The sequence below is a fragment of the Podarcis muralis genome, chromosome 13 (assembly GCF_964188315.1).
Source record: "Podarcis muralis chromosome 13, rPodMur119.hap1.1, whole genome shotgun sequence".
Taxonomy (NCBI): Eukaryota; Metazoa; Chordata; class Lepidosauria; order Squamata; family Lacertidae; genus Podarcis; species Podarcis muralis.
Genome location: NC_135667.1, coordinates 57,888,212 through 57,908,262, shown reverse-complemented (window position 1 = coordinate 57,908,262; position 20,051 = coordinate 57,888,212). Strand labels below are relative to the sequence as shown.

At 49.9% G+C, this 20,051-nt stretch overlaps 3 protein-coding genes across 11 annotated transcripts in view; 2 read left to right on the top strand and 1 right to left on the bottom strand.

Annotated features, from left to right (window-relative positions):
- Positions 1-1,270, top strand: part of MYO1H (myosin IH) — a 57,396-nt gene extending 56,126 nt beyond the window's left edge. For all 5 annotated transcript variants that reach the window (XM_077917711.1, XM_077917710.1, XM_028705145.2 and 2 more), the window contains one exon: positions 614-1,270. In XM_077917711.1, coding sequence (XP_077773837.1) covers positions 614-637 — 24 coding nt within the window. In that variant the 3' untranslated portion in view covers positions 638-1,270. The remainder of the gene's footprint in view (positions 1-613) is intronic.
- Positions 1,271-7,302: 6,032 nt separating this feature from the next.
- On the bottom strand, positions 7,303-19,139 carry KCTD10 (potassium channel tetramerization domain containing 10). Of its 3 annotated transcripts, none has more exons than XM_028704950.2 (7): positions 18,986-19,139; positions 13,260-13,473; positions 10,687-10,856; positions 10,328-10,417; positions 8,832-8,884; positions 8,447-8,642; positions 7,303-7,675 (listed from the first exon to the last, which is right to left on the bottom strand). In XM_028704950.2, the coding sequence occupies exons 1-7, from the start codon at positions 18,986-18,988 to the stop codon at positions 7,457-7,459; spliced, it is 945 nt and encodes a 314-aa protein (XP_028560783.1). In that variant the 5' UTR covers positions 18,989-19,139; the 3' UTR covers positions 7,303-7,456. The 3 variants fall into 3 exon arrangements, with proteins under 3 accessions (XP_028560783.1, XP_077773857.1, XP_077773858.1); XM_077917731.1 differs by lacking the exon at positions 18,986-19,139 and adding an exon at positions 18,114-18,355; XM_077917732.1 differs by lacking the exon at positions 18,986-19,139 and adding an exon at positions 18,114-18,355 and having other exon boundaries at positions 10,328-10,414.
- A 108-nt stretch (positions 19,140-19,247) lies between these two features.
- The window catches only part of UBE3B (ubiquitin protein ligase E3B), a 32,967-nt gene continuing 32,163 nt past the window's right edge, over positions 19,248-20,051 (top strand). Inside the window, exon 1 of one of the 3 annotated variants that reach the window (XM_028704941.2) lies at positions 19,248-19,391. The gene's annotated coding sequence lies outside the window, so the exon portion shown is untranslated. Of the gene's footprint in view, positions 19,392-19,473; positions 19,996-20,051 lie in introns of those variants that run through there. The other 2 variants (XM_028704942.2, XM_028704940.2) reach the window with 2 other exon arrangements.

Sequence of the window (20,051 nt, the reverse complement as noted above, 5' to 3'; positions counted from 1 at the left end):
GAGAAACATCAAAAATAGATCAATCAGATCAAAGGTCCATCCAGCCCAGCCCCTGTTGCTCGTAAAGAAGTTTTTTTAAATTAATTTTCATCTTTAAACTGTTTAATATGCTTGTATTGAGATATATATTTCTTTACATTAGAACATATGACATGCAACAATTATATAATGTTAAATATTAAATATTAAAAATAAAACTGTAATAAACACTTGGATAAATGTTTCTGAATATAATAACAAAGCTGTGTCAAAGTGTCTATACCAAAATTATTACAGATATGATGTATAGCAGTACGTATTGCTTTGATTGGTGACCATAAGTAAAATGTACCGGTATTTTGTATCAACAACAATTAGAATTTATAGGAATTTATAGGGAAAGAATTTCCTTTTAAAAAGCCAGATCCCTTAGTTGCCTTTCAGCTCCCCTTTGACCTTTTGGTGGGAATCACATAATTGTAGAGTTGAAGGGGACCCTGAGGATCATCTAGTCTAACATCTTGCAATGCAGGACTCTCAAGTAACAATGCTTCTGTTTAGGCAGGGGCTGCAAAATGAGAAGAGAAGCATCTATTTTATTTTATTTTAATCCTTCTATGTTTAAATCCAACAGGTATCACCCAGAATAACATCCTGATGGAAGCACATGTTCCACCTTTGCCTGTTAACCGCTGATGTTCAAAAGAGAAAGTAGCCCAAACTCCTCGGTGGAGAGGAGCAGAGCCCATATTATAATTCTGATGCTTACAAAGAGTGTTTTGATGCCATAGGACTGTTGCAGATCCCATGACTGACTGTATGAATACTCCCAATAACTGGCTATATTTTTTTGTGATGACTTGCCTGTAATCTAAGTCAACAGTTACAGATTTCCTTAATAGGTCCAAGTGGGGAAAGCCTCAGAAAAAAATTGCACCTTAGAAGTGAAGGAGGAAGTTCTGCACTCTGGGAAAAGTATTCTTCCCATTACAGGGCTGGAAGCGTAATGGCAATCTGTAAAGCTGAATCCTGCAGCCGGAGGAATGCGAGGCAGGCAGCTCTTGTCCCTCAGGGTTTTGGAACACAACTCTCCTCATTTTTCTCTGACACTGTTTTTTGGGGGAACCTTGAGATCCCCGCAGCTGCTTGGGCAGCCACAGGCCCACCGAAGGGAGGTGGGGTGGGGTGGGGGGAAGGTTCTGCAGTCGAAATCGTGCCTCCGTGTTCCTCTCTATACTAGCAACATGTGACTGTAAGTGGCAATGTGAATTAAAAAGACTAGAGAAACATGGCTTTGAAATTATCTTGTAGGGTTCCCCCCCCCCCAAATAATAATAATAATAATAATAATAGAACTAGTTCCTGACTGGTTTTAAAGTCTCCTTCTAGCTCTGTCTGAAAGCCAAGTAAGGTGGCCAGCTGAGGCTTCTTCTGGACCAGTCACCTTTTTGTTACATGTGGAGCAGGAATGTGGAGAAAGGCACACTTGCCAAATTTGCAGCTCCTAAACCAGTATGTAAACTGAAACCCTCTTTACCTTTGAAATCCACACTTCCCTGAATGTTGATCTGCAGTTCTTCAATCAATCAAGGAATGTGTATAAAAATGCATATTGGTGAAATTAACGTACAAAATGCATTTTGTAAGGGGAAATTGCTTGCAAAGCTGCATGCAAATGGTGTATTAGGGGAACAATGCACAAAAGTGTGCATTAATTTTAATGTGTCTTTTTAAAAAATGCAAATGTTTGTGGAAATGAGGCAAACTGAACTTAAGAGCGGGAAAATGAGAAACAGAATAAATCCAGAATCCATTTGTCCAGCTCTGCTGAGGAAGCCCTAGAAGATCCTCAGGGGTCCAGCAATGACAGGCTGGTTGCTCTGATTGGCAAAGGCGAAGCACACCTTCCCCGCCAGCAGCCAGCCACTGCCACAAGTGGGGATTCCCTTGTATCCCCCAGGGCTTGGTCACAGGAGACATGGGCTCAAAAATTTTGAAAACCACTGCCCTAGTGACTGCAGTTACCAAATGGAGACTTCAGTGTGTGAATGTTGCAAGTTCAGCTGCTGAACGGAGTCTTGCATCTCCCAGCCACAAAGCTCTCCCAATGCTACCCAGATTCCGATGGATTGAACCAGCAGGTGTGGAGCAGCCCTGAATTGGAACGGTCTTCTGGTGCTATCTGCCAAAAAATTAGGGCCTGCTTGTGTAACTGCATTTGAGTCGTCTCTTCAATTGTGTGCTTGCTTCTTGCATGGGAGGGAGATCTCCCCACCTCCTGGCAAACTTTGGCCCAGCAGCCCAAACCATTTTTGATCCACCTTCCTGCAAAAAGTATTGGGCTACATTTGTTAGCTGTCTGCAAGAGAAACAAAGGAACAGCCAACAAGTTGGAAATTGGCAAAACACCTATTTATTTTGCATATTTTCAGACCTGCATAAAATACATACAGACTTAAATATAGAAACTTTGCTCTGCAAATATTACCTTGTAGCATTGGAATGAAGGCTGTGAAACTGAAGCTGTGGGGGAGAATTTCTGCTGCTGCTCAGAGGAAGGGTCCACTGCTGCTCTTAAAAGTGTTTGTCACTGGATGCAGCTGGCAAATTGTTCCCGCAGCCAGGGGTGGAGGAAGGGGGGTGTAGTGGGTGTGGAGCGCCCCCGGGTGTCACCACTGAGGGGGGTGACAAAATGCTGGGCGGCACTCACCACGGGGCCTGGGAGAGAGACGGTGGCTTGGGTGCGTGCAGGCTCTGCGCTCTCCTAATGGTCTGCCCGCTGCCTCCCCTCCCCCAGCTGTAGGGCAGCAGAGTGGGAGGGGGCAGGCAGACTCCGGAGGCCCTGCGGTGCACCCTTCCCCTATGGACGGCTCGCCCCACTCCTGGGCACACCGTCCCAGGTGCCCGAGCGGCTTCCTCCACCGCTGTCAGTCATGGCCTCTAACCTCGCTGCAGGAGACTGCTTCCCCACACAGATGTGGACTTGAATGCCCCTTCGCCACACTCGTCAACCACAGCAAGGCTTCATTTCAGGACACAAAATCCATTGCTCAGGCAGCTGAAGTGTTTCACGTAAGGTACAGCCACTCATTCTGCTGCCCCTTCACCTTCCACTTATATCTTAGGAAGGGTGGATGGTGTGGAAGGAGGGCCTTTACCACTGCACATGACTTGGGGGCAGCTGGGCTACCTTTTCCTTGCACCTCTAGCTCATGCTCTATAGTTTGTGTCTGGAAGTTAACACCCTGCTGGCACGGTTATAGGAATCTGCCTTGTGCCGAGTCAGGCCATCAGCCCACCTCCATATGTCAACACTGACTGGTGGCAGCTCTCCAGGGTCCCAGACGTGGACATTCCCAGCGATACCTGGAGATACTGCAGGGACTGACCCTGGGGCCTTGTGCTCTGCAGCCAAGCTGCAGCCCTTCCCCAAGATCTCATTCTGAAAGCAGTAAAAGTAGCAAGACTGTCAGGCTTCTACTTTAAAGGAAACCATTTGACAAGGTGCCCCATGATATTCTTGTAAAGAAGCTGGTAAAATGCGGTCTTGACTATGCTACCACTCAGTGGATTTGTAACTGGCTGACTGACCGAACCCAAAGGTTGCTCATCAATGGTTCCTCTTCATCCTGGAGAAGAGTGACTAGTGGGGTGCCACAGGGTTCTGTCTTGGGCCCGGTCTTATTCAACATCTTTATCAACGACTTGGAGGATGGACTCAAGGGCATCCTGATCAAATTTGCAGATGACACCAAACTGGGAGGGGTGGCTAACACCCCAGAGGACAGGATCACACTTCAAAACGACCTTGACAGATTAGAGAACTGGGCCAAAACAAACAAGATGAATTTTAACAGGGAGAAATGTAAAGTATTGCACTTGGGCAAAAAAAATGAGAGGCACAAATACAAGATGGGTGACACCTGGCTTGAGAGCAGTACATGTGAAAAGGATCTAGGAGTCTTAGTTGACCACAAACTTGACATGAGCCAACAGTGTGACGCGGCAGCTAAAAAAGCCAATGCAATTCTGGGCTGCATCAATAGGAGTATAGCATCTAGATCAAGGGAAGTAATAGTGCCACTGTATTCTGCTCTGGTCAGACCTCACCTGGAGTACTGTGTCCAGTTCTGGGCACCACAGTTCAAGAAGGACACTGACAAACGAACGTGTCCAGAGGAGGGCAACCAAAATGGTCAAAGGCCTGGAAAGGATGCCTTATGAGGAACGGCTAAGGGAGCTGGGCATGTTTAGCCTGGAGAAGAGGAGGTTAAGGGGTGATATGATAGCCATGTTCAAATATATAAAAGGATGTCATATAGAGGAGGGAGAAAGGTTGTTTTCTGCTGCTCCAGAGAAGCGGACACGGAGCAATGGATCCAAACTACAAGAAAGAAGATTCCACCTAAACATTAGGAAGAACTTCCTGACAGTAAGAGCTGTTTGACAGTGGAATTTGCTGCCAAGGAGTGTGGTGGAGTCTCCTTCTTTGGAGGTCTTTAAGCAGAGGCTTGACAGCCATATGTCAGGAGTGCTCTGATGGTGTTTCCTGCTTGGCAGGGGGTTGGACTCGATGGCCCTTGTGGTCTCTTCCAACTCTATGATTCTATGATAAGTCTGCAGGATTGTCAGGATGCTTCCTGGTTGCAGGTGGGAGAATGAAAAAAGCACCTCTCACTGTGCCCCCACATGGGAACAATCGAGGAGGAGAAGGGGCCACCTTTGGGCCTACAGGGAACCTGGGGCAGCAAATACTACAGCTAGGTTTAACCACCTAAATCTTCCATGGCCACAGGTGTCTTGTTTGTCCCAAGGAGAAGTACCTTATTCCTTGTTATGATACTGAACAGTGCAGAATTCATTGGCAGCTGATGTGCAGCCTCCCTTCTTCACTGATCCCACCTTTTCCTGAAAGGTGAGCCCCTGGACATTGAAACAAAGAGCACTTCCCTCTATTGAAGAGCATTTTTTTAAAAGGCTCAGAGAACTGAACAGGGAGAGGAAGGCAACTGCACCCCACCCCTTCCTCTGGCCCCAGGAAGCTAAAACCACTGACACTCACTTGCTTATTTCCAAACCTTCAAACTAAAAGACGGGCAAGGAAAGGTGATCTTAATGCGCAGAGTTGATGTTACAAAATTGGTTGGCTGACAGGAAGAGGAAACTGCTTCCCTTTGATGTGGGATTCTAAGCACCCCATCCTGGAAATAATAGTTACCTTTGGGGATCTGTGTGTAGCAGGCTCAGTTCTTCCACATTCATAAGAATAAGGTAGGATACGAGAAGCAAAGGCTTCACAGGAACCCACCATCCTGTCCCCTAACTGCAGACACAACAATTTCTTTCACTTCCAAAAAATGTGAGGATTGCCCCCCTTATTAGGCTGTACACAACAAGAATAAAGTGAGGAAGTTATCAGACTCTTGCTGGAGAAGTTTCTTAAGTGCCTTCCTTGAACTACAACTCCTAGATAAGCTTAGCTGTAACATATTAAGGATGTCAAAATACTGAGCAAGTTTTACAGTGATGTCACTTACTATAATACTTAAACATGTTTTTAACAATGAATCCTCCAAGATGATGTGGAGTTGGGAGCATCCAGAGCGCACCATCCTGACACACCATTTTGTTCCGCAATGTTTTATGCTGCACAAGTGACAGGCATGAAATGGGATAAATAAGACCACCAACCAGTGCCTTTCTTTTCTCCTGCAAAGGGAGAAAGTTGCAGCTGAGGGGCTGCATCAACTGCGGGAGGATGAGACAGAGACCCAAACACACAAAAAGGAACGAGCCAAGTGAGACTTTGATATTCAGCCTTCTCTGGCCTGGCACCCTCCAAATGGGTCTGACTACAACTCCCATAAGTCCCAACCAGGATAGCCATGTGATCCTGGGGCTGATGGGAGTTGTGGTCCACCCCTCTGGAGGGTGCCAGGCCAGGGAGGGCTCCTCTAAGCTTCAGCAAACAGCTTGATGCTTTGGCTTTCCTGCTACTTCAGTCCCAAACACAACATTACAGGTTTCTGGTTAATCTGCTTCCTAATGGAAGTAAAAGAGAAATTGTGCAGAGGTAGATTAAAAAGGGGTGATAATCGTGCATCCTGCCTCAACACACAGAGAATGTATTCTCGTATGTGGAAGGTGCTCCTCTAAACTGCCTCCCACCTCCCGAGTAGTAAGACTGAGGCTTTACATATGCACATGAGCCTACATGACCTGGGAGAAAATCTGGCTTTTGCAAAAGCTGCATCTGATATTTTGGGGCTGGAGGGATACGTAGGACAGCCCCTTGCTCTCCCCACCCAGTGCTGTAGGTTCTCTCACTTTTGAGACATGCCTTGGGTTACAAAAAAAGAGAGCAGGGCACAGCAAAGACAGTGGCATGGCAAGTTCACATTTTTGTTTCTGTCCCACCTACAAGACAGGCAAGAGCAACTTACACACCCAAGATGGGACGGATGGAAGGAGAAACAGATGCGCTCCCAAAATCAGCAGGGTTTGTCTGCATGGAAGTGGGTGGGAAAACGAGAATTGTAAAAGCCTGTCTAAAATGGGAAGAGGCATTGCTTGGACTTTTGTTGTGGAAAAACTGTCACAGCATGAAAAAACAAACAAACACCAAATGTTAACTTGGGAAGAGGCAAGACGACACTTTGGCCCTGTTGCAGCTGCATTTCCCTAAAGAGCGGCCAAGAGAGGACCACCTCTCCTCTGCCCATGTCCAAAAAGAAAGAGGGAAGCGGAAGGATTATCCTTCCACCCTAGAAGCATGTTGTGTCCTTTTCCTCATACAAAGTGCCCCTGTCTCTCTTCACAGACAAGTTACACCTGCACTTAGGAAATTAGCAACCTGGTGCCAAAGCAAGCAAAGAGGTTTCTACTGTAGATTTTGTCACAGTGCATGAATTGAGAGGCAGCTCATCTCTTCCGTTTTAACTTTCAGGAAGAGAAAGTGGGAGGTGTGTGGAAGTTGAGCTGCCTTTCTTGAACCCTGGACTTGAGTGAGATGGAGAGGGCAGCCAACATCTTTGTTTTGCTAGCACAGCCATCCCCAGCAACATAGCCCTTTCCAGAGGGCTTTGGACTACAACTCCATTAGGATGGGAGCTGTGAGTCCAAAGCTCCCAGAGAGCACCAGGTGGGGGGAGGCTGCCTTTGCAAAATGCCCCTGCAGAAGGAAGATTCCTCAAGGCACGAGAGAGCAGGGACAAGAAGTGCTGGATAAACCAAGACAGGCATTGATTCCCAGAGGCTGGAGCGAGTCTACAGGATTGCTGTGAAGCTGGACACCTCGTGGATTTTCATGATAACACTACTGTGTTCCATTCCAAAAATACTCTAACTTGTTTATAAAATAACAGTTTATAGACCGCATGGAATATAAGTTAGGTGCCTGGCAGCCACTGGAGTGAGCCTGGACGGAGATTTTGCCCCAACAGGACTGTGGGCTGAGGCTGGCTTCTCTGTCTCTCTCTCACTGGTGCAGGTGAGTGCGGTCGTCCGGGCGCTTGATGTGGATCCTGCGGACCCGCTCAATGCGCTCCCGCTCCTCGTCCTCCTCCAGGTGGTGTGAGCGGCCAGCTGCCCCTCCAGTCGCTTCCAGCAGCGCGTTGTCAGGGCCTCGTCCATCTTGGGCTTCATAAAGCAGAATGTTTAATGTCTCCTCGTAGATCCGGGCTTCTGGGAATTCAACCTGGACACCCCAAGCAGAGGGAGGTTAAGAGGAATTCCTTTCTCCCAAGCTGGAATTCAGGGCAACTTACATTTTAAAACATCATTATAAAATACAAAGGAAAACAAATTAGTTAAAAACCAACAGTTAAAATACACCAGACCCTGTTTAGAGCCAGCAGTTAAACTACAGTTTGCCCTGACATCTGCCCAGCCTGAGCTCCGCCCGCAACTCCATTTCCAGAGGCCCATTGGAACAGGAAGCTCTGAGCCTGCCAGTGGAAGGATGAAAAAGAAGGAGCCCACCTAGCCTCTTTTGGGAGGGAATCCTGCAACATGGGAGCAGCCACTCCTGGGTCACCACCAGTGTGCCTCTGATGGAGATGGGACCAAGAGAAGGTGCTCACCTGAGGATCTTAGCACTTGGGTGTGTTCACAGAGAGAGAGATGATATTTCAGGTAGCCTGGGCCCAACCATAGAGGGCTTTATAAGTTATCACCAGCACCGTATTGTGCCTAGAAATAGACTGGTAGCCAGTGACGTTGTTTTAACTGTGGCCCAACATGTTCCCTGAAACCATCCTCAGTCAGCAGTCTGGCAGGAAGCTTCTTCCCCCGGGGCCTCTTGCCTAGGCATGGAAGCACTTAGCAACCCGGCTATGGTGGGGGTGGGGGGTGGGGGCAGAGGGGAGAGAAGAAGAGGGTTGCAGGGGCAAGCTCAAATACTTGCCTCTACATATCATTTTGGGTTGTGGGTGGGTGTTGTCAAGGAAGCAACAGCAACAAGACTCACCTTGGTCTGTTTCTTTTCCGTGGCGTACACAATGGACGTGCAGCAGACTTCCGCTATCTTGCGCCCCTGTCCGTAGAAAGACCAGCAGCAAATCTCGTCCCCAATGACATCCTTGATGAAGAGGACCCTCCCATTGAAGCGCAGCGAAAGCTTGTCAAACAGCTCAATGTTCTTCAGCATGTTGTCATCGGAGTTGCTGAGCCAACAGGACAGGAATGAGGACACCTTCCAGTTTCCAGGGGCCTCTTTTAAACCCCTGCCCCCCTAACTCTACTTTTAGTCAAAACTCCATTCCCTGCCTCCTCACTTTGTTTCATCAGCTCCCACGGGGCATAGAAAATGGCCTTATAAACCTTCCCTGGGTGCAGAAGGTGAAAGCTTTTACCTGGTGTAGGAGTACTTGTTGTTACTTCTGTTGTACAGCAATTTTACCGCTGGCTGTGGGGAAAGCACAAACAGGTAGGGATAAATGTCACAGTTTGATGCTTTCGTTATAGAGCTCACCTTGAAAAGGGAACTCTCCCTTCAGCTGTCAACTGGGGGAAGCCATTCCAGGTGGGACAGGAGAGATAGGAAGCCCAGCTCCATCTGGTGCCTCCTGCCTCTGAACTGTGCATTCTAAAGAATGACTCTTTAGAAACTGGCACCTAAGTTTTGCTTTTCCTCTTCCCTCCCTGTCTCTTTTCCCTTGCGTATCCTGTTTTTTTTAGACTGCAAGCTCGCAGGTAGAGACTGTCTTGTTTTGACTATATACCAGTCTCTCTGGCTGAACAGTGGGCTACAAATTCAATCAATCAATCAATCAGTCATAAACTTTGCAGGATGCAGAGTGGGAGGGCAAAGCCACGGTGGAGGGTTAAGACTCGGAACTGCCTCCTGCACATGAGCTCTGGTACAGAATGCAGCTGCTTTAGAATATCAGAAGAGCCCTGCAGGAGCGTCAGACCAAAGCTCTGGCATTGTGTTTCTCACCAAGGCCCTCTTCCCTTTGTTGCCAGCAAGTGATATCCACAGGTAGACTGCCTCTGTACACAGAGGTTCCATTCATGGCCATGTACAACCATGAACAGACCTGCCCATTATGATAGGTCCATCTTTCTGTCAAGGGATGGCTGAGCTGTGTCCCTCCAGTTATTACTGGACTACAACTCCCATCTTCCCTGATCACGAAGTCATGCAAGCTGGGGCTGATGGGAGTTGGGATCCCAACATCCAGAGGGTCACAGTTAGAAGAGTTTGGATTTGATATCCCACCTTTCACTCCCCTTCAGGAGTCTCAAAGCGGCTCACATTCTCCTTTCCCTTCCTCCCCCACAACAAACACTCTGTGAGGTGAGTGGGGCTGAGAGACTTCAAAGAAGTGTGACTGGCCCAAGGTCACCCAGCAGCTGCATGTGGAGGAGCGGAGACGCGAACCCGGCTCCCCAGATTACGAGACTACCGCTCTTAACCACTACACCACACTGGCTCTCAGTAGCCACCCCTTTGCTATGTTTCTACTGAAGTGTTTATATTCTGGCCCCATATAAATGTCAGGGTGTTGTAATACGATCCTGCCCTTGCAGGTTTAACAATCTAAGTTTCAAAGACAGAATACAGGTGAAGATAAAGGTCTGGTGGGAACCAGTGAGGAGAAAGAAAGTGTAAAGAGGCAGGTAATTCTCCACCGCACCCCCAACCCAGTTCCTAAGGGAAGGCAGAGATGCCCAACACTTAATCACAGAGGTGGAAGGGACCTAAAGGTCATCTAGTGCAACCCTAAGCAATGCAGGAATCACAGCCAAATTGTACAGGTATTGAAGTGAAAGCCAGGCGGGAATGTGTAGTTTGTGAACATGCCAAGCTTAAAACACAGCTCTTCTCATCGAAAGAGCTGCTCACCTTGTTTGATGTGGCTATAAGTTTCTGCTCTTCTTTGGAGGATGTGATGATGGGCACCTTGCAGAAGGGCTCGTAGACCTCTTTGTTCTGCTGAAACGAGAGACCCAATCAGAACGCAAGCAAGAGGTGGAAGAGAAGTCAGGCGCTCACCGGGAAGAACCTACTAGCCCAGCTGAAGACCCACCAGGAACTGAGGTACACCAGGCAGTGACTCAAGACAGGGCATTTTCTGTGGTGGCACCCTCACTATGGGATTTGCATTGCACAAGTTTTGACGCCAACTGAAGACACCTCTCTTCACCAAGGCAAACAACAAAAGGGCTTTTGTAGCCACTGTGGGTTCTCAAGTGCCTGCTTACCTGTAGGGCAGCCTGGCACTCATCCACCAGACCTTGGACCAAATAATATTTGGCTTCTGCCAGCAGCTCTTCTATCTCCCGCCGGCTCTCTGGAAGGGGTACAGCACCGTCACGCAGGTAGTTTAAGATGGTCCCAAAATGTTTACCGCAGCGGTCAATCAAAATCCAGCCTGAGACAACAGCAGATGAAAATTAATGGAGGAAGAGGCAAAGGAGGAGAGCAGAACAAAACCACTGTCTCCCTGTTACCAGTGAGAGGACCACCAACAGGCCAAGGTTTGGGGTGCCTAAATACCTTGCAGCGGAGATGGGGAACATCTGTGGCCAAGCAGATTCCCACTGGGAGGCTAGTCTGCAATCCTGGGGCCGCCACAAAAAGGGGTCACCTCTTGCACCTGCTTATAGCATCTCATGTAATGACAGGGCAGAGAGTAGAGCCTCTTGGGCTGATCTCAAGTCCCAAGCAGGATTTTGGGTGTGGGCAATGGAAGATCTATAAAGCTTTAGAAAAGGAGGTGCCCTGTGAACATTTTGGAATGCTAATGCAAGTTTACTACTTGCCTGGACAAAATAGGAATCAGCTGCAGGAAACTGGGAAAGGAAGCCCCTCCCCACTCGTTTCAGGTTCACTGAAGTGCCATGATCAGCGGCCAAGAAATAAACACCCGTCAGTTTAGTAAAAATATTTGTGGGTTGTCATTTTGGATGGCTCATTTGCAATGCTGGGCTTACATGCCCCCAAGTGGCCTCCTGATTACCTAGAGCAAGTGACCCAACAAAATAACAGATTCATAGAATCATAGAGTTGGAAGGGACCTGAAGGGCCATGGAGTTCCACTCCTTGCTATGTTCAACCCCCCTGCAAGGCAGGAATCACAGGTAAAGAATCCCTGAAAGCTAGCGAATCATTTCTCTAATCCCCCCTAATATTAAAGAAAGGGGCAAAAGGGCCAGCTAAGGGCATCTAGGAGGTAAGAGGGCTCCCTAGAAAATCTCCTGCTGCCGGCATATTCTGTTTATTAGGGTGCGATCAGTGAAAATGAAAAAGTGAAATGGAACAGGGTGCCTCCTCTTTCTTCCCCCCTCAGCTCCCTCTCCTAGCCCTTGACTGAACACAGCCAGAGAAGCAGTTTCTCAGAGGGAAGCTTCCTGCGCAATCATCAGCAAGGCACAGCCAGCCCTAAACAGACCAAAGGCTTTGGTTTATGGGCAGAGAGACAAGAATGCATTTGAGGAGGGTGGCGGGGGGGGGGGGAGCTTATGCAGGACAGACGCTTGCCTTCAACAAATAAGGGCAATGCAGGCCAAAGGATTTCATGGATGCCTTGAATTAATGGCCTTACAGTGAAAATCTGATTATGCTCTTAGTTCTCCAAGCCACGAGTTTTACATAACAGCTCCAAATGGAACAAGGGACAGTCTATCTTTCCAGCCCTGCTATCTTGCTCTACTTTGCCCTTACGGTGATTAAACCTGCAGGTTTTCTTAAAATCAGGGTGCAAAAGTCTGTATTGCTCTTACTCGCTCCCACGGGAGGCCGGGATGGCCACCAACTTGCATAAGAAGAAGAAATAAAAACTTTATTATTTATACCCCACCCATCTGTCTGGGTTTCCCTCGCCACTCTGGGCGGCTGGGTGGCCTTAAGAGAGGAGGGAACAAATTCCTAGAGGATCAAGGCTATTAGCCACGGGGATGGTGCTTTGCCTCGCAATCCAAAGCAGCCATGCTTTTGAAGGCTGGGGGCTCTGGGGTCAGATCCTGCCTGCGGGCTTCCCTTGGGGGCATCGGGTTCCCTGTGAGAACAGGAGGCTGGACTAGATAGGGCAGCTTCCATGATAGACCTCATCTAGCCCATTGTTTGGTTCCTCCCTGACCAACCTTCAGAGACTCTTAGGAAAACTTTGCTTCAAGTCAGTTATTGTTATGTTGTTAATTAGTTTTTGCTGTGTTTTTTGTGTGTATTGTTCTCTTTGTTTTTGTTTGGTTAATTGAAATTAATAAAAAGAATTTAAAAAAAAGGGAAACTTTGCTTCAGGGCTCCGACAAGTCCATCACAGAACAAGTGGCAATTTTTTTGAATATCATCATCATCATTCATTAGACTATGAACTGCCTGATACATTTGAGTCTAGCATTATAATTCTATTTTTTCCAGTTGTTAGCATGTAAGTGGAGCCTGCTGCATCTGGCCATCTCAGTGGCCAACCAGATGCCTCTTTTGGGAAACCCGCAAGCCAGAACTGAGGACGAGAGCTCTCTCCCCTCCTGTGGTTTCCAGGAACTGGGATTCAGAAGCATTACTGCCTCTGACCAGAGAGGCAGAGAATAGCCACCATGCCTGGTAGCCATCGACAGCCTTTCCTCCATGGATTTGTCCCATCTTATTCTGAAGCCATCTGAGTTAGTGGCTACCCACTGCCTCCTGTGGCAGGGAGTTCCATAGTTTAACTATGTGCTGCATAGTGCATTTTTATTAATGCAAAGAGATTGAGTGAGGCTAACGGGAGCCTCAAACGGCCACCTGCCCATCTTGGCCCTGCCGTCCCTCCTGGCCAGGAGGCCTCCATTACCTTCGCTGTCGGTGAGGACCTCCATCCGGCCACTGAACATGGCCTTGAGCATGGTGTCCTGCTTGGTCAGCGTCTGCATGGTGGTGTAGTACAGGCCCCCGCCGATGTTCAGCTTCACATACTTGGAACTGGGGCTGGCGCCTTTGAAGGACATGGTGCGGGTTGCGGCTGCTGGCACTGCAGTGCTCACCACCGTTTCTCCAGACATCTCTTCCTGCAAGAGCAAAGGAGCCTTCTGTGAGGACCCTCGTGCCCCTCTGGTTACCTGTGCATCCTAAACAGGTCGGACCAAGAGGAGCCCAGCTGGACTGGAGCCAAGGCCCTTCGGGTCCAGCTTCCTGCTGCTCAGGGGCCATCTCTGGCCTCAGGCACTGGACACAGAGGCAGCAGCCCACCTGGGCTGGGAAGAACGTAAGCAGAGTCTGGCACTGACAAACAGCCACCTCCAGGTGCCTGCCTGCCTGCAGGCTGGGCTTCATAGGCGTCCCAGTGAAGAAGGAAATGGGGTGGCACCAAGTTGTGGAAGGGGAGTCGAGGCATGGGGCCAGCGGTTAGTGTTGGACTAGGCCCTGGGAGACCAGGGTTCAAATCCCCACTTGGCCATGAGGTTCACTTGGTGACTTTGGGTGCCAGCCACAGTCTCTCAGCCTAACCTACCTCACAGGGTTGTCATGGGGATTAAATGAGGGAGGGAACAGTGTATGTCACCCTTCGTTCCTAAGAGAAAAGGCTGGGAGTTGCAAGAAAGGTTCAGAAAAGGGCGACCAAATGATAAAGGGGATGTAGAAATGCCCCTATGCGGAAAGGGTGCAGCATTTAGGACTTTGTAGTATAGAGAAAAGGCAAGTAAGAGGCAACAGGGTAGTTTTATTGAATGATACCTGGCATGGAGAAAGTGGATCGAGAAGTGTTTCTCTCTCTCAGAACTTTAGAACTCATGGGCATCCAATGATGCTGAACGCTGGAAGACTCCAGAGGGACTTCTTCAAGCAGTGCATAGGAGGCAGGGATAGCCACTAACTTAGATGGCTTTAAAAGAAGCACCTGGTTAGCCACCGTGGGAACAGAATGAGGGACCACTGGCCTGATCCAGCAGGTTCTTCTTATGTTGTTGCTAGTTATGGGGCTCTCACATGGGTGCAGTGTGGGTACACAGTGCGAGGCAGCAGGAAGTGTCTTGGCAAAACTCAATAAGGAAACTAGTGTCAGGGCTTCTCAGAGAAACGTCAGGATTTTTGCATAATTTCATCACTCAGTTGCTCTCATTGGCCTTTTGAAATACTTTTGAGAGTGTGTAAGAACTGAATTGCAAGCAAAAGATGAGCTGCTTCAGGCTGGGGGGGGGGGGGAAGGTTGATGATTCACCTCCAGCTAGTGTCCTGGTCAGGTTATGTGTGTGCTTATCATCTTCATGGCTGACTCCTGAGTGACTCCCTCCCCACAACGCTGCCTTTCTCTGCAGTAAGGGCTTGGCTTATTTTTAATTCAGCCAAGGAATTTCAGCTTCAGTCCCAAGAAGCTCTTCGGTCAGCTTTTCCACAGTGCAAGCAGTACAGACAATGGAGCAATCTCTCTTGTTCTTCCCACCTGCCCCTCCTTTCCCTAAACATCAGCCAGAGAGTTATTCTACAAACAGACGTCTTCTCACCCTCCTGCATTTAAGACTGTCAAAAGGATTCCAACCTCAAGTGACACAGCCCTGGTGTTAGATAAAGTTCTTCCTAATAGCTGCCAACTTGTGATCTACAAGAGCCTAAGCTTGGGGTCCCCAACAGCACCCTCCCATGGCCCTTGCCCAAGTCCTCCGCTCTGTTTTTTAAAATTGCTTGGGGAGGGAGTTGTTTGGTTGGAGGGGGCACATATTTTGGGGAGGGGTTCCTTTGTCTATTGGTGTAGGTGGGTATAGGTTTTCCCTGCCATTTTGGAAATGGGTGGAGTTCCGAGAACTGCTGGTTTATTTTCTGTGGAATTGGCATTTTGTGGTCCCCTTTATCGCTTCTTTCCAAAGGTGCCCCGTGCCCCAAAAGCTTCTGAATAAGCCCAGAATAAGCAGTATGAAAATGGCTGTGCTACACCCCACCCCACCCATTGTGAGTGAGAGCCTATCAAAACAAACACATGAGGTCTTTAGAGGTACCACAAAACAGCAAAGTTATCCCTCTGCAATGGACAAAGCAGGCATGAGTCACTAGCTAGAAGGAGCCCTTCTCTGACCTTATCAAGGGCTGCATTGGAGATCTATCAGGTTTGGAAATCTCCTGGGGCAGTGACAAGTGGCAGAAAGGTTCTTTTTCACTTTATCAGGCCTGGCCAGGCTTCTGTGCTAACAATAAACTTAGATCATCAGCCACCTCAGAACAATGAGTTTATCAGGGCCTCAAGCTTTGCACAGAGGGGAAATTAAAATCCCACTCACCATCACAAAGCCAATGAAAGAGCTTTGTCAGAGGGGAGAGCTTTAAGGCCATGGTTAAATTATTAGGCTGCCTGAAGGCAAGGGAGGAAGTCAATTAATATTGAAAGAGAGTGCTGAATGTTTCATGCAGCATCTTGTTACCAGTCAAGGGGAGCTCCAATTCCCACCTTATCTCAGGGACGCATTAGATAAAACCTGACAAGTCAGGATTGAAAACAACCCAGCTAGGAAAGGAAGAGCCAAGAGGAAAAAGGATAGCAACATTTCTGTGGCTGGGGGAGAATCTGACTTAGATATTCCTGGTACGCTTCTGGGGTGAGCTGAGCAGGCACTGTGCTTAACAGCAGCCCAAAGGCTAATTCAAGTAAATTCCAAGTGAACAAGACTGACTTAATAATACATGTTGTGCTGCTGCTGCAATGTCTAAGCTTACCGAGATGGTGTGATTAAGAGAAGAGAGACAGAGCAGAGAGAACCCAGTTGCCCTTTATGGAGTAGGTAAAACACAAGTATAATTTGGAACCATTTAAAGACTTTTCGCAGCCGATATAAAGGCGAGACATTAGTTGAATTATGCTTGGATAGTTTATGACACGATGGGTTTGTAAGTGAAAGGTCTTACCTTCCATCTTGTTGCTATCCTTAACGGAGCACAAGTAAATCAGTTCATATGTTTATAATAACATGAAATAAAGAGAAGGGATGGGTGGGGGGTTTGAAAGACTTTCCTCATATCTTCATGCCCTTCAGAGGATCCCTAAGTGGCTCACAATAACACAAATTTACTACAAAACACACATCCGTCTAAAAATACAAACCGGAAGCAGAGCAGTCAGATAGAATCATAGAATTGTACATTGGAAGGGACCCCAAGGGTCATCTAGTCCAACACTCTAATACACTCTATGTCAGTGGTGCCCAAACTTTTTTCAAGGAGGGCCAGATTTGATGAAGTGAAGGGCCCTGAGGGCCAACCAAAGTTGTTGCACTTTTTTTAGGATTGAAATTGTTGAGCTTTTTTTTTTTTAGGGTTGAAGTTGTTGAGGGGTTTTTTGAGGATTTTACCCCATAAACTGCCGAAGGGGCTGGATTAGGCCCCCGAAACGGACTTTGGACATGTCTGTGGTAGAGCCTTTGGCCACCAAGGGAACCAAAGGTGTGCTAAAGGTGGGAAAGGAGATTGCAGAGGAGCTGAACGGATTATTTGCATCTGTCTTCAGAGCAGAAGACTCGCGAGTAACATAAAAGTAATAGGGTGAAACAGGAGAGATGCGAGCCGGGAAGGGTGACGGAAGGGCCCGGCCAGGCGGCGACTCACCTCGCAGGCGGTGCGCCATCCCTTTGGCCCAGGCGAGGTGGCGAGGCGGCGGCGGCGGCTGCTCGGCAACCTCCTCCTCGGGCTCGAAGCCCGGGTTGTCCCGGCTCCAGGCCTGCCTCGAGCAAGACGAGAGCGGCGGCGACGGCGAGCAAGATGAAGGAGGAGGAGGAGGAGAAGCGCCGACGACGACTCTGCCGCCGCTGCCCGGCGGGTTCCGCAGCCGCCCCAGCTCCAGATGCTCCAGGCCGCCGGGAGGGCAAAGTCCCGCCATGGCCCCCCCGACCCTGGACGAAGGCCGCCGCCGCCGCCTCAGAAATTTTCTCTCAGGCCGGCCGAGTAACAGCGCGGGAAGGGAGCGCCTTCGCTTTCTCCACCGCCCGCCTTCCAGCCCCCCATCCCCGCCCACAGCGCGCGCCTCGCAGGGGGAAGCGGGCAGGCCGGGCTGCATGTGTCTCTTGACCAGGAAGCTGCGGGGAGGGGAAGAGCGGTGCTCCCCACACAGCCAGGAGCTCCTGCGGTTCCTTCCGAATCTAATAGGGTTTTGTTTTGTTTTGGTCTCTCTTTTTGCAGCTTCAGCTGCCGACACAACTGTCCTAGGCTTCGATTAGGATGGTAGACTTGGAAAGGGATCCCCGGGGTTCCTCTAGTGACTAGAGAATAAAAGGTGAAGGCTGGCGGCCGGCGGCGGCTACACGGGCCACATGACGAGGTCTGGCGGGCCGGATTCGGCCCGCGGACCTTGTGTTTGACACCCGTGCTCTATGTCAAACTGGCACTCTTCAGATATCTTGGGACTACAAATCCCATGGTTGTGCTGGTTAAGGCTGGTAGGAGTTGTCGTCCAAAGCCCCTGGAGAGCACCAAGGTATGGGAAAGACTGTTCTAATAGAGCACCCTAAACTGATCCCCTATTCTCAAAACCCTGGTGGGAGAGAATGGTCTTGACTGGTTTTCTAAAGACTCCAGTGCAGAATGTTTGGTGGACTTTCCCTACAGAGGGAGAGTCCCCATGCAAAGTGTCCACATGGAACAAACTAAAATATTCAACAGTCCACCCGCTTCTTAAACCTTTCTTGTATGCCCCATCTTTGCCTGGCCTCCCCCAATTCCTCCTTCTCACCTTCCCAGAACCATCACGACCCATTAACAGCAATTCCCACATCTTCTTGCAGTGAGTTCCATAGGACAATGGTGTGTTGAGTGAAGAAGTCCTTCTTTTGGTCCAACAGTTTCATCTGATGAATTCACTCCACGTATGCACTCCCCGTAGATGACCCACAAGACCGTCTCATGGCATCCCATTTGCTATCCTCTCCCCTGCCCCCAGGGGCCATCCAAGGTGTGGATCACTTCTGAGTAAACCTGCATAGGATTTGCACTGAAAGAACAGTCTGTCTCCCTCCAGATGACTTGGGACCACTTAAGAAGACACCTGAAGGCTTATAGGAGGTTTTCAATGTTTAGTGCTCTGTTATGTTTTAATATATGTTGGAAGCTGTCCAGAGTTGTTGGGACAACCCAGTCAAGTGGGCGGGGTACGAAAAAATATTATTACAACTCCCAAGTTGTGCTGATGAGAACTGATGGGAGTTGTCATCTGGAGGGCACCAGGTTGGAGAAGGGGGCTGGGCATTTAATGCACAGTTTATCCCTTCCTAAGCCCCGCCTCCCCTCCGGGCCAAGCTCTAACATGCCACGCACATTGATGGCCCCACAGGACAGATCATCATCATAATCGGAACTGATTTTATTGATGTTGGGTTTCATCCTCATGCTCACCGGGGGGGGGGGGGTTGGGGCCCACTCGAAACTTCTCCCCGCTGAAAGACACGGGGTCTCGGAAGCCAGAGAGGAGGAGGAGGAGGAGGAGGAGGAGAGGTCGCCCCCTTTCCCTGGGCTCTGCCCCAAAGGGCCCTAAGAGGCCCCCCCCGCCCCAAGGGCTTCCTCACCAGACCCCCCCAGGTCCCCCCCTCCCTCCCCCCCCCTGCTCACCATGAACAGCCCCTCGCGAGGCCTCCCTCAGCCAACCAGGTCCCGAGGCGAAGACGAGGAAGAAGCAGCGGGTGACGCACGCGAGGAAGGGGCGGGGCGCCCCCCAAAAACTTTTCTGCCGAGCCCCACCCCGATTCTACCCATGCTCCTTTGCGTTCCTCCCCGGCTTTTTCCACAAGGAGGTGGGCGGAACCCAAATCCCAAGGACCTGAGTTTCCGGACGGAGGAATGAAAGCGACGGGCAGGGCCAGCTCCTGGGAGCGCCGGTCGCGACTGGGCAAGTCTAGCCCTCCTTCCATCTCTATGCCTCTTGCGCTCCGGCTGCGGGAGGAGAGGCGGGACTTCCGGGCCAGCGGCCGGTTTCTTCCCAAGGGCCGGAAGCGCCGGTGTTTTCCTTGACTCTATGGTCCGTTTCTGGCGGTCCTCCTTGGAGTTCTTTGGGGGGGAAGGGGGGGGAGGCGGCCGTTATCGAGGCGACGGAGGGGGAGGAGGAGGAGGAAGGGCAAAGGGCAAAGGCAAAGCCGGACAGCGCCTAACAACTAGCGGGTCATACATACATAAACACTCTCTCTCTCTCTCTCTCTCTCTCTCCCCTTGGAGCTCCCGGCGACCCTGGCAGGTAGGACGCGGCGTTGGCGCCGCCCTCGCTGGCGCGGAGCCGGAGGGTCGTGAGGCGCAGCTCGCGGCGGGGGCGAGGTTCCAGTGGCTGACCTCCTGCCTCTCCCCGCAGAGCCCGGGAGGGCCTCCTCGACTCCCGAATGGCGCAGCCGCTGCGCGCGGAAGCGGCCCGAGAGCTCCTCTGCCTCGGCTAGAGAGAGAGAGAGGGGTGAGGAGGGAAGTCCTGGGTGGGGCAGCGGAGACCGGGCAGGAGGAGCGCCCTAGATCCCTTTGGGAGCCCCGCTTTCCGGTCTGCTAGCCGTAAGCCTTTGCCTGGTTCTCTGAATGCGGTGGGCTCGAGCCTCATGCCAGACAGCCACTTCCGCTTCATCCCAAAGACCTCACCTGTCCAGGTAGGGAAAGGCTGAGGGAGATCGTTTTCATTTAATGTTCGGGAAAGTGCTCCGTG

Excerpts from the sequence above, each read along its gene's own strand:
- KCTD10 (XM_077917731.1), bottom strand. The coding sequence starts at position 18,155 with ATGTGGGAATTGCTGTTAATGGGTCGTGATGGTTCTGGGAAG. Across the intron at positions 8,643-8,831 it reads AACAAGTACTCCTACACCAG|CAACTCCGATGACAACATGC; the intron begins GTAAAAGCTTTC and ends CTGTTGGCTCAG. Across the intron at positions 7,676-8,446 it reads CGGAAAAGAAACAGACCAAG|GTTGAATTCCCAGAAGCCCG; the intron begins GTGAGTCTTGTT and ends TGGGGTGTCCAG.